The 13,727-nt window shown below is 37.6% G+C and overlaps 1 protein-coding gene across 14 annotated transcripts in view; it reads right to left on the bottom strand.

The window, feature by feature from the left end:
* The window catches only part of Ubr3 (ubiquitin protein ligase E3 component n-recognin 3), a 157,694-nt gene that overhangs the window by 91,183 nt on the left and 52,784 nt on the right, over positions 1-13,727 (bottom strand). For all 14 annotated transcript variants that reach the window (XR_015682848.1, XR_015682852.1, XR_015682849.1 and 11 more), the window contains 3 exon segments: positions 11,125-11,304; positions 10,460-10,593; positions 2,977-3,063 (listed from right to left, as the gene is read on the bottom strand). Coding sequence is in view for 6 of the 14 variants with exons in the window: in NM_001134550.3 (NP_001128022.2) it covers positions 2,977-3,063; positions 10,460-10,593; positions 11,125-11,304 (401 nt within the window). In the remaining 8 variants the exon portion in view is untranslated.

The raw sequence follows: 13,727 nt of genomic DNA, 5'->3' as shown, positions 1-13,727 counted from the left end.
AAAGAAGCTCTACAAATACAGACCCAAGGAAAGGAAAGGAAAGGAAAGGAAAGGAAAGGAAAGGAAAGGAAAGGAAAGGAAAGGAAAGGAAAGGAAAGGAAAGGAAAGGAAAGGAAAAAGGAAAGGAAAAAGGAAAGGAAAAAGGAAAGGAAAAAGGAAAGGAAAAAGGAAAGGAAAAAGGAAAGGAAAAAGGAAAGGAGAAAGGAAAGGAGAAAGGAAAGGAGAAAGGAAAGGAAAGGAAAAAGGAAAGGAAAAAGGAAAGGAAAAAGGAAAGGAAAGGAAAGGAAAGGAAAAAGGAAAGGAAAAAGGAAAGGAAAAAGGAAAGGAAAAAGGAAAGGAAAGGAAAGGAAAGGAAAAAGGAAAGGAAAGGAAAGGAAAGGAAAAAGGAAAGGAAAGGAAGGAAAGGAAAAAGGAAAGGAAAAAGGAAAGGAAAGGAAAGGAAAGGAGGAAAGAAAAGAAAAGGAAAAAGGAAAAGGAAAGGAAAGGAAAAGGAAAGGAAAGGAAAGGAAAGGAAAAGGAAAGGAAAGGAAAGGAAAGGAAAGGAAAGATGAAACTGTAAAATAACCCTAAACATCTCAAGGGACAAAAAACAGGTGAGTCTTCAAAAAGGACAGATATCCAAAAGAACACAGAAACCAACTTGAAGGGTCTCTCACTGGTTTCACACCTATACCCCTATCTGAAACAACCTGACAACCAAACAGAACACAGCACTGAAACTAGAATACCATGAACCCTATCATACAAAAATAAGTTAGTGAGCTGAAAACTAAATGAGAACACAAAAATATCTGCATAGTTTCAAGGTGTTTCCTCACAAAATATCTTATTAGTTACATTGAGAAAAAGAACAACGGTATGCGAAAAAGCCCAGAAGACATCTGTCTCAGTCAGGGTTCCTATTCCTGCACAAACATCATGACCACGAAGCAAGCTGGGAAGGAAAGGGTTTATTCAGCTTACACTTCCACATTGCTGTTCATCACCAAAAAAGTCAGGACTGGAACTCAAGCAGGTCAGGAAGCAGGAGCTGATGCAGAGGCCATGGAGGGATGTTTCTTACTGGCTTGCTTCCCCTGGCTTGCTCAGCTTGCTTTCTTATAGAACCCAAGACTAACACACCAGGCACGGCACCATCAATAATGGGCTGGGTCCTCCCACCTTGACCAATAGTTGAGAAAATGCCTAACAGCTGGGTCTCATGAAGGCATTTCCACAACTGAGGCTCCTTTTCTGTGATAACTCCAGCTTGTGTCAAGTTGACACAAAAAATTAGCCAGTACAACATCACACTGAGCGATCAAAGAGAGCAAACACTGGGACAAACACTGCACTAGATTAGATGCAATGAAAGCCTCCAACAACCTTTCTATGATAGATATTTCTGGAAAAAATATACGTAGTCTGAGTCTGAATTTAATCATGAGGCAAACTTAAACTGAGGAACATTCTACAAGATGAATAATCTATACCTTTCAAAATGCCACAGTCTGGAAAGATAAAGAAACATTGAGAAAAATGTTCCAGAAACAGATCTGAGACAAGGTAATAAAATTCTCCAAGTGATTATGAATCCCATTATCTTGCTATGAAGAACATCACTGAGAAATGGAGAGAGAGTCAGGAAAGAGTATGTGAGAACTGAGTCCTATTCCCCTAGAACTCACGGGAGGGGGGAGGGAGAGGAAGGAAGATGAACAGACATCCTGTGATGTCCTTACAATTCCAGCACTGGGAAGAGAGAGAAAGGCAGATCCTTAGAGCTAGCCAATCAGCCTGACCTTCTTGGTAAGCTGTATGTCAATGAGAGAGACTGCTCAAAAACAAGGTGGACAGGTGGGTCCTAATGAATGATACTCAGAGTAGTCTGTGACAGGCACAAGCAGTACTATGGGTGTACATGCATGCCCCCCCCACACAAAAAAAAAAAAAAAAACAAGCAGCTACTAAGGCAAAAATGACTTCTAAAAATTAAAATGCTTAGAATACATGATTATAAAGTTGTATTTTGCTTATATAAGTGATATTGTAACTTATTTATAATAAGTATATATGAAAGTTTTGAGCAGTAATGGGGATAACTCAGAAGATTCCAGAAAAGGCAGTTCTTTGTATTCCTCACTTTTCAGTAAATTTCTGACTGTGTCAACCTGTTTTTCAGAACAGCAAACTGTACATAAAGATGCCAGGATAAAGCCCATAACTTTGTTTGCTTAACCAATTTCTTTTTTAAAAGGAAGAAACAGAACAATTCACCTCCTTATGCAATAAATACACAACTAGGGTCCTACCTGCCAAGGGTTCAGAACTTAAATTGAGGGCTGGACAACTGGGGAGCACTGTCTGGTCTTTCTTCAGTACTAAGCATGTTCTGAGCTCCTTCTAAGAGAAGGAGATTCTAATAGAAGGAATGACTTCTTCAATGCCAACAGAGTGTGCCCTGTGCCAGCTCTCTGTTCATTACTAATAAAAACACCTTTGTACAATCTAATATTCTCTACCAAGAACATTGCCCAAATAATAAAGTTGAATATACTTTTTATTAATCTCTTCTGCCCCATTCGTATTTGTGCCACCACTCTTACTTCTTCAACTGAAGTCAACTGTCACCCCATGACGTATATACACTTAAGATGGAGAAAATATGCCTCTTTTCTCTATGACATAAGCAAGCACAATGAAGGTACTCTGCAGTTTCCCAAATGTCAAAGAATCAGCCATCCCCTCCCATTAGCAGACTGTGTGCAGTCTCATTCTTCTACTCCTATCCCATGAAAAGATCCTCATAATCTTCAATGTTAAATGAAATCTAACAGTTTTTCCTTAAATGCTTTTATATATGCCAAACTCATACCTACCTAGACTGGTGAGAGATGCAGTACAGCATTTGCACAGCATGCACAAGGTTCTGGGTTCAATCCCCAACACAGTAAATGTTAAAGCTTATTTTTATACAATAAATATACATAAGCATACCTCATCTACAAAGTTAATAGCATCAAACCAATCTTGAAGAGCTTCAAGGCAGTACCTTACAACATTTCGGGTATACTCTTGAGTTTCCTTTAAAAAAAAAAAAAGTTAAATAAGCTTCAAGGTACATAAACATGTATATTTCCAACATTAAATCACATGTAACAGTAAGCATTGCATATTCAGTAGTAAAATTCATTCATTTTCAACATAACCTCTATATGGTTTCTGCTTCAAGAAACCATTCCTTCATGAACTAAAAGTAGCAACCAATGACAAACACATAAATTACAGAATACAATGCACTTGCTTCTATGTAATCATTGAAGTAAAGCAAAGTTGGAAAAGACTTTAAATAGATTAAATGTAGGTTCCATTTCAATGTTCACTCCAAAAATTACTACAAATTCAGTAATATTATTATTCAGGAAACACAGAGTCTCTTCGGTGATAATGAAAAAGTACCAAAAATAAATCAGGGTGATGGTTAGAAATCACTGGCAATGAACTTAATGTCACTTAACTGATAACCTGAAGATGGTTAAAGAGCAATTTTTTATGAATATATACACAATAATAAAAGGAGGATAGAACATATACATGCTATAATCACCCTGTAATATCTTGGCTTAGAAAAAGAAATGACATGAACCATTTACAGTATTAAAAACTCTGAAAAGTAAACACAATGTTTTATGATAAACTAGATCCACTCAAAGACTTAAGTTTTAAGTTAACAGAAAATGTAACTCTAAAGAGAGCTCTTACCAAAAAATCAATCTCTCTCTCTCTCTCTCTCTCTCTCTCTCTCTCTCTCTCTCTCTCTCTCTCTCTGTGTGTGTGTGTGTGTGTGTGTGTGTGTGTGTGTGTGTGTGTGTGCGTGAGCACGCACATCCACACACCTGGAATAAAAATCTCTTCCCCTTCCCTCTAAAAGAATGTGTAGTTTCCAGGACATACTGGGAGGTCAGAATTGATAAGTAAATGGTTCCTTTGGCGGATAATGAAAATGTTCTATAATTAGTATGGTGTGGATGCACAACTTTGAAAATAAATTATAAACCACTGAATTATGTAATTTAAAATGGTTAGAACAAGATATTTTAGCTAAATTAAGAGAATTATGAAATATATTTTGGAAGCCAATGTATAACATGAAAGTGAACGTCAAGTAGGTCAAGTCAACCTCATCAACTGCCTGTGTTAACTGCCTGTGCCTTTAAAAACACAGGCAAATCTCACATTCCTTTTCTTTTTTGAGACTTCTCATGTATCCCAGGATGGCCTTGAACTCCTGACCCTCTGCATTCAGCACACTCCCCATTCAGACTTCATTTCTTCTTTACCTTGCTCTTCTCCATGTCCTGTCACTTCTTCCATGACATTATCATATAGGTCCTCTCCTACTTTGCTGCCAACATCCAGTCCAAACCAGTCACCTTGCCAACAGTCTCACTCTGTCCCAATCTACCCTGTATAAGATTTATCTTTATAAAAATATTATCTTTTTTTTTTTTTGGTTCTTTTTTTCGGAGCTGGGGACCGAACCCAGGGCCTTGCGCTTCCTAGGCAAGCGCTCTACCACTGAGCTAAATCCCCAACCCCTAAAAATATTATCTTAACATATTCTGCTCCCCATCTCTCACTGAAATTTAATGACACTTAGAAGTTAATAATGTGTCCTAAACAAACTAAAGTAAAAGTTAATTCCTATATAAACGAACTTTGAACATCCACCAGGTGGATCAGCAGGTAAAGACAATTGCTACCAAACCTGAGCACTGAGTTCATCCCCCAGGACCCGAATGGTGAAGGAAAGAACTGACTCCTGACTGCCAGACCCTACACTGCGGTGCACTCGTACAAACAACATCCCACAAGAATAGATAGTAGGTATAGATACAGATATATACACAGAGAGGCAGACAGACTGACAGACTGACAGACTGACTGGCTGACTGGCTGGCTGACTGACTGGCTGACCGGGGTGGGGGTGGGTAGGGGAGGGATGATAGATAGATAGATAGATAGATAGATAGATAGATAGATAGATAGATAGATAGATAGGCAGGCAGGCAGGCAGGCAGGCAGAAGAAACAAAATGTAAAGCTAGTTTTTTATTTAAGGAAAAAAATCTGAAAATCATATATGCCATTTTCAGAATTTGGACACTCTGTTTTATGACTGAGCATAAGTCTGAACAGCAAGACTTTACCACAGAACAACTTAACTAAAGATATTAAGAATGAATTTGAGGATAGCCTATTAATTCCATCTCTAAAGAAAGCATATTGCAACATTATGTTAAGAAAATCTCTCGTCATCCTCCCAACTATATACCCCACCCTAGTATGCACACTGATAATACATCATTTATAACCTGCCACAAGGAACTTAAATTTTATGAGTTTCTCCATAATATGCATAACACTACACCTACCTCCTAGTAGTCATGAAAATACAAAAATTATGCATATAAAATATTTTATGTCTGTCTAGCACTAAAACTTATTAGCAGGTACTTGTATGCCCCAAGAGTCAAAAAGAGACTCATTAAGTTTGTGGTAACCTAAATTTGTCACTAGATGGAAGTATACAAAACAATAAATCATATGACCCATGACTTTTATATTACTTAATCCTTTACTTTTATATTTTATAATGTAGATACAAAATAGATGCTTAACTTTAAATAGTATTGCTTCTTCTAGTTTCCATTTCTAAAAACTGTCCACACTGCTGCTAAGACAGCTCTGACAGTCTCACTGAAGAATAAATAACAGCAATTGGGTAAAGAGCCAGGTCCCAAAACCAGACACATCTACTTTCAGACTGTGCTTCTAAGTTGTGTCAAGCAAGAAAGTTGTCTACTCTCTGGAGGACACGGCGATGCCATGTGCATCCTAGGAGACGCCATGAAGGTTGGATGACAGCATCTGCACAGTGCCTAGCACAGCATCTAGTATCATCTTGAAGCTCATCCAGAAAACATCTTATCTAGCAACTGGATGCTTCTTTAACTGAAAAGTTGCTCTCTCAGTTACTGCAAAGATTACAGAAGAAACTCTATTCTATAGGCTTGTTTTCTCACTGTCTTCTTAGATTAAGGGGTGATACTTACATCTAGAAAACATACAATTCTGGTCTTCAGAGATGAAAAATAAGCCATTGCTTAGAAACAACGATTTCTCACTATCACAGAGACAAATATAAATCTAGCTTCATAATTCAAATTCAGCCCCAAGCAGAACTGTCAGAGCGATCTGCCTGAAGCTATACAGCTGCCTTCCTGAGTAAGTCGTATTGGCTCACAAGCCTGTATGGGGTGATCCACTCTACTGGGTCTCCCTCCCTGCGTTCCTCACAGTTCACGTCTCCTCTTCCTGATCTCGTTCCCTACCTAGTGATGAGCACCATCGCATGCCAAAGGACTGAAAGCACAACCTCAGCCCAGGCTTCTCATGAGCATGAACCTCACACCAGTGCCTTCTCACTATTTCCACCTGGACATTTCAACATCTCCAAAAGTGAGTGATACTCCAAGCTCATCTTTCCATCCCTCTTTTCCTCCTCTGTATCCATCATCTGACAGTCAAGCCTTCTCAGCAAAAACATACACCAAGTCTATCAATTCTACTTCTAAAATACATCTTGAATACTTAAAATATATATCTTGAGTATGACAATTTCATGCTCATATTTAAGATCACACATTTAGACTATTATCATGGCATCTTCTAAATTAACAAATACTAGGATTTACAGAGTAAGATGTGACATTTTGGTGCACATGCACACCAGCTATCATCTCAGATGCCTATCTTTTTTTTTTAAGATTTATTTTTTATTATTTTTAGTTATGTGTAGGTGTGTGCCTGCATACAAGTGCAGGTGACCTCAGAAGCATCTTATTTCCCCTGGAGCTGGACTTACATACTATCGTGAGCTGCCTGATATGGGTGGTGAGAACTGAACTCAGATCTTCTAGAAGAGCAGAAAGTGCTCTTAACCTCTGACCCCTTCCGCCCCCTTAAATTAAGAAAGAAAAAAGAAAAAAGTTTGTTTACTGTTTTTTAACAATGAAAGTATTTAAAATCTATTCTTTTAGGAAACGTCAAATAGTAAGGTGGGCCTAGTGAGGTAGCTCAGCATGTGAAGATGCTTGCCTCCAAGCCTGATGATGTAAGTTTAACTCTTGGACAAATTGTCCTCTAACTATCATATATGTGCCATAACATGTCGTAACCACAAACATTAAATTTAAAAATGAACTAATCTGTCTAATCTTTAAAACCAAAAATACACAAATGTAAACCAGGTCCCCTCAAAAAACTCTGCAACATACACTTGATAAATGATGACCGCAGTGCTATGCAGCAAATCTCAAGGACACGCCTCTGGTCAGATGGGGACTTGCAATTCCTTGGTTAAAATCCTCCTTTTCCAAAGCTCCCTCACCACCAATTTCCAGGGACCATCATCTTCTCCTCACTTCTAGAAGTCCTTTTTAAGAATCATTAGTGAAATATCCATGAATTTGCTTATCAAACATCTTAAACAACCTACTCCTACTCTGTGTAAACACACACATGTGCCCGACAAGAGCTCTACCACCATATATACCCTCTTATACTTAGCTTTTATGTATAAATCTGATCATAGCAAACTTTTAAATTCTTCACAAATTTCTCTTTAATTAAAGTCAAGACTCTTCTATTCATCTACATGATTTGCAATCTGATTCCTCTCTCGCCAATGAATCCTCTCTATGCTCTTGTCTGAGGCACAAATTCTCTCTACAGACAAACTCCCGCGGGAGAGACAAACTCTCACGGGAGATGGTTTGTTTTCACCTCCCCTGTGATTACCACTAACCCTCTTTTATTCCTCAAACATCTGGTTCCTTCATATTCTTTTTTCAGAAAGGCCGTCTCTGATTTTCAGATTTAACCTGCTTTTCTCTCCCACAGGAATGAAAAGGTGTTATTTTGCCACACAGCCTAATAACAGAATAAATGCTGTGTACGTAGATAGTACCAAACAACCTTTCTTTGAGTAAATGAGCAAACAAACCTCACTCTGTGTGGCAGTTTTCTGAGATTAATCAAGGAATGATGAACACACAGGGATGGTTTCTGATGAAAAGTCATTAAGCTTGAGGCTTACCCACATTTCCAAAAGATAACCCTAATAGTGCTTCCCTCTAGCTAGAATCCCCACTCAGATTCAACTGCATAACGAGTCAAGTGGGGCACAGACATGTGTGTTTTGTTGTGGTGGTGGTTGTGGTTGTTGTGGTGATGGTGGTTCTTTTTACTTCCCAGATAACTTTCCAAGCAAGAGAAGCACTGCGCCAAGGAAAGAGAGTGAGAAAGCATATGCTACAAATGGGGAGATGGGGCAGTTGGGGGCTAGCTTGCACCAAAGCTTGGAAACAAAAAAAGGAATACTTGTCAACCACAGCATAGGGGGGTATAAGAGGATGAATTATAAATATAAGTTCAGACAAACTATAACAATACTTCAATCATTTAAGATACCAATAAATGACACGAAGAACACAGGATGAAATATAACATGAACAGGTGGTGTTTAAAAACTAAATAGTTGGGGTTGGGGATTTAGCTCAGTGGTAGAGTGCTTGCCTAACAAGCGCAAGGCCCTGGGTTCGGTCCCCAGCTCCGAAAAAAAGAAAAAAGAAAAAAAAAAAAAAAACAAAAACAAAAATAAAAACTAATAGCTGTCATAGTAATACCGATCTGTAGTCCCAGCATTGGAAACTAAGACAGGAGGATCATGAGTTTGAGACTTAAGAATAAAAATTTATGTCAAAAACAAAAACAAAATCTAATGAGGCTGGGTAACTGAGATTTAACTATGGTTTTTAACACACCTAAGTCCCTAGCACTAAATACGTACATATTCCCCCCCAGTCACACACACACACACACACACACACACACGCAATTATTAGAAGTTTGAGAAATTTTACATGCCTAAAAAAATCAACATGAATAATATGACCTTTTGGAATTTGAAATTAGACTACACTAAGCTGTAAGGCATCTGCATTTAGAAAATAGATAACCCATGGGAGAAAACAGACTCAAAAAAAAAAAAAAACCTACTGAAAGAAACACATAAATTTAAAATAGATGGAAAGAAACCTCATTATTACCTATAAGGAAAAGCTCATCTTCCTACCCATTTCTGTTTCATATTGGTTTCTTTGTATTTATAAAAGCATTTAAGGAAAAAAATTGACACAAGTCTCAAATATATTTTCATGGTTGACCTAGTAATCCTTTGTAACGTATAAGAACCAAGACTAAAACAATGGCTTCAAAAAAATCCCTACTTTAAAAAAAAAAAATCCCTACTATGACAGCTTCCGTAGAGCCTTGGCATGGTAGGCACACCTCTAATCCCAACACTCAGGAGGTACAGACAGGCAGATCTCTGAGTTCCAAGCCAGGCTGGGCTACATAGCAAGCTCCAGGCCAGTCAAGGACATGTATTGAGACCTGCAGAATCTTTACTGATACAGACTAAAAGACTGAGCTTCATGAGGTAAGTTATCAAAATCTTCTCAAAATCCTTAGTTTAATTAACTTAGAGGATTCTTTCTGATTGCTTTTTGTTTTTAATTTTCTTTTTCTTGGATATTTTATGTATTTACATTTCAAATGTTATACCCTTTCTCTCCTCTCCCTCCCCCTGCTTCTATGAGGGTGTTTCCCCACCTACTCACTCCTACCTCAATGCCCTGGTATTACCCTTTATGGGTAAAATGAGCCTTCACAGGACCAAGGGCTTTCCCTCCTATTGATGCTAGACAATGCCCTCCTCTGCTCCATATTCAGCTGGATACACATGGGTCCCTCCCAAAGATACTCTTTGGGTGATGGCATAGTATAGTCCCTGGGAGCTCAAAGACTCATTAAACTAATGCCTAAGTATATAACAGCATCTGCAAGTTGTATGAAAATGATTTTGTGCTTAGATTCTTAAAATTATAATCTTTAAGTCGATCATGATAGCATACACCTGTAATACGAACATTTGAACAGCCTGAAGCAGAAGGATTGAAAAATCAAGACCAGCTTGTGAGACAAAGAGAGTTCAAGGCCAGTCTGGGTTATATAACAAAACTTTTAAGACCATCTTTATCTTTTGAAAGACACAAACTATTATTAGACAACCAGTAACGGTTAAAATGAAACAATAATGCTAAAGATAGATTACTATGAAATGTCAATAACTGTTCAAAACAGGGACAGCTGGGAAGGTCTGATGATTCATTTATATGAGTTTCAGTATGCCCAGGAAGAAAATATGTTGTTACAGGTAGGCTTCCAAAGAGATGAATTTGAATTCAATTTGAAATCAATTAAATACTGCACATTACATATGATATTTTCAGGGTTCTTTTTTCTTAAGTTGTTATTTTCAAAATGCAGAAATTAACAAAATATTTCCAACATACCCTGACTTTGCAATGTGATAAAAGCCCCCACATGGGTTGTGCACAGGCTTCAAGCTCAGCAGCAAAGGCAGCATAGTAAGTTTGAGACTCAAACTCCACGTGTTCATTGAGCTCTCGCTTGTTCAAGTTCATACCTTGTGAAAAAGGAAAGCACAGGTGGGCGTTGTCAAGCAGACACACAGATGTGGCTTAAAACCAAACACTTCTCTGTACTCACATGTTTTAAGCAAGTAGCACCGATTACATAGAACACACATAAATAAGCTTGCAGTGAAACACAAAACAGCTGGCTCTGTTTGTTTTAAGGTAACATTTCTAGGAAATATTTTATAAATGTCACAAACAAGATTTATTAATTTTATATGAGAAAATAAAAAACAATTTTAATTGTTGCTAGTTCAAGTTGTTATAAGCAAGTTACAAATTTGAGAAAATAGATTTTAAGTTTCTAAATTAATGTTTTAATATACTACCAAAAAATGCACTCGTTTCTTAATAAACCTTGCTATGTTGCTGTAAATAACATGTTAAAATTCTTACAAAAACTAATTCAAATGATAAGACACTAATTTACAACCTCAATGGTATACTATTGCTGTTTTAATTTGTATTTAATAATTTACCACTAGGTACTTTTGAACAAGAAATAAAGATTAAATTCATACCTTGAAAGAAAGAAACAAAGTTCATCCACGTAACTAACAAGCCATGATCCTCCAAAAACCTCTTCGCCACACTTTGGTGAGAAAGAATATTAATAAAGTCACTAACAAGAGGCCAGTAGGTGTTATTCTTCAGTAAGGCTTCTCCACAGTTCACCACCACATGTAAACTGTTCTCTTCATCTAAAAAAGCCCAAAAAAGCAACTTCACTAACAGTACAGACGATGGTCACACATGTTAGAATCAGAAACACTGAAGTCCTAATCCCAGCATACCAGTTAAAATCCCAATGGCTGCACGTGTTGTTCAGATGCTAGACCAAACTCTTCATTCTTAAATTAAAGGAGGGGGTGTATCTCGGAGGAATTAAACTAAATGTTAACATAAAGCACTGAGCACACTGAGACATTACTTAGTAACACTACATATCCTCTTCACTGCTGATACAAAGCTAGCTATGTGCTTATAAAACCTTATTTTCTTGATTCTAATGATATATTTTTATTGCAGTCAAAAAATCATCTCATACTACGTTATCATTCAAGTCTGCTGATTTCAAGTGGAGCATATTAATTACCTTCTTCTAGTCAAAGAATATGGAGATGCAATTTTTTACCAGACTCAGAGATAAACACACAAAAACCACTGAAGCCTCTTTAACATGTCCTCTCTAAAAAATCCTCCAAGTTTAAATTATTTTTGGATTAAGGGGAATAGGCTGTATAAAATTTTCTGACATTAACACCGGTTTTGAGTAAAGTAGCCCTTTAACCTACTCCAACTTAACCAACATACTGGAATAAAGAGCCTCATTACGACGGGACACAGAATGTTCAAAGCCAGTACTATTCTCCAGTATGCACTGAGGTATGGCATCAGGATGAGGTATTTCCATCAAAAGGATGGAAAAGTCCATCCTTTTCTGTTCATGTTAACTGTTCTTTTTATTGTAACTATAGAATTTAACCAAAAGTCTCTGAACTAAGGAAAAATGAATTCATATTAAGAAGTATTATAAAACTAGATTATATGCTTTGAGATGCAATAAAATTCAATGCATGAAGACAGGCAGGCTAAAAAAAAAAAGACTCAAGGCAGAAAAGCAAGATCATTTCACAGAGACACACCAACTCTACTTAAAACAGACTGAAAATTAAATTTACAAGTACTGTGTGTATAAGATGAAATTCAACCAAGGCAACACTGTAAAATCATCTTGCCCACAAAACTGAAAGAGTGGAAACTGAGGATTGACATCCAGCAGGGGAAGGTGCTTGCCCCACAAGCCTGGTGAACCTGAGTGCAATCCCTGGACTCCGTATAAGGAGGAGAAGAAAACTGATGCCACAAAGTTGTCCCCTGACCTCAACAGGCAACATGACTAACCATTTTTTTTAATTCATGAACTAGAAAATAAAAATGCATTCCTATTTAAATTTAAAATACAAGGTATGGCTTTTAAATATTCTTCATCTTATCAGATTTTCAACTAACTATGTACTTGACAAACTCATCACTAAGGAGGGCCTGCACTAAACGTCTTCATTTCTACACATTAATTTACTATGTTTTAGTCCATGAAATTATTGTCCTCTACTCTTACAGTACACCAAATAAAACCAAGAGCCCTTACAAGTCAAGATAGCCTGTTTCTCCCTGACTCCCAATATAAGAATAAGGAAAAACTAAGTAACTCCATTAGGGAAGAACTGCCTATATCCAAAATTCTGAAGCCCAACTAAAAACCTCTCCCAGTGGGAACTGATGAGCCAGCGCCACTGACAGCAAGACAGTGTGCCAGGATGTTGGGAATGACAAAATAAAAAAATAAATAAATTTAGAATTGCTGTCCCATTTAATTGTAACTAGAGAATGAATAAGCAGAAATAATAAAAAAAAGACATTTTCTCTAACACTACTTTAAATATAACTCTGTTCTTGTGAAAAAACACCCTGTAATTTTTAAAGAAATAAAGCAATTACAATTTCTATTTTTATCCAAGCTGGTACTTTCTTCACTAAAGACGTAAGAAGCAATGATTCAGGATTAAATAAAATGCACTCATCAAAAAATACTTGTTGCCAGGTGGTGGTGGTGGTGGTGGTGGTGGTGGTGGTGGTGGTGGTGGTGGTGGTGGTGGTGGTGGTGGTGGTGGTAGCGGCGGCGGCTCTATGACTTCAAGGCCAGTCTAGTCTATAGAGTTAATTCCAGGACAGCCAGGGCTGCACAGAGAAACCTCATTTCAAAAAACAACAAACAAAACAGAGATGGCTCAGCGGTTAAGAACACTGACTGCTCTTCCAGAGGTCTGAATTCAATTCCCAGCAACCACATGGTGGCTCACAACCATCTGTAATGAGATCTCATGTCCTCTTCTGGTGTGTCTGAAGACAGCAACAGTGTACTCATATAAAATAAATAAATCTTTAAAAAAAAAAGGGGGGGGGGGGGGGCTGGGGATTTAGCTCAGTGGTAGAGCGCTTACCTAGGAAGCGCAAGGCCCTGGGTTCGGTCCCCAGCTCCGAAAAAAAGAACCAAAAAAAAAAAAAAAAAAAAAAAAGGCAAACTTAAAAGGCAAACTTAAAACTTGTTAAATACCTGAGG

The sequence above is a fragment of the Rattus norvegicus genome, chromosome 3 (assembly GCF_021556685.1).
Source record: "Rattus norvegicus strain SHRSP/BbbUtx chromosome 3, alternate assembly SHRSP_T2T, whole genome shotgun sequence".
Classification (NCBI taxonomy): Eukaryota; Metazoa; Chordata; class Mammalia; order Rodentia; family Muridae; genus Rattus; species Rattus norvegicus.
Note: the sequence above shows the minus strand (reverse complement) of the source record. Positions and strands in the feature narration are given on the sequence as shown.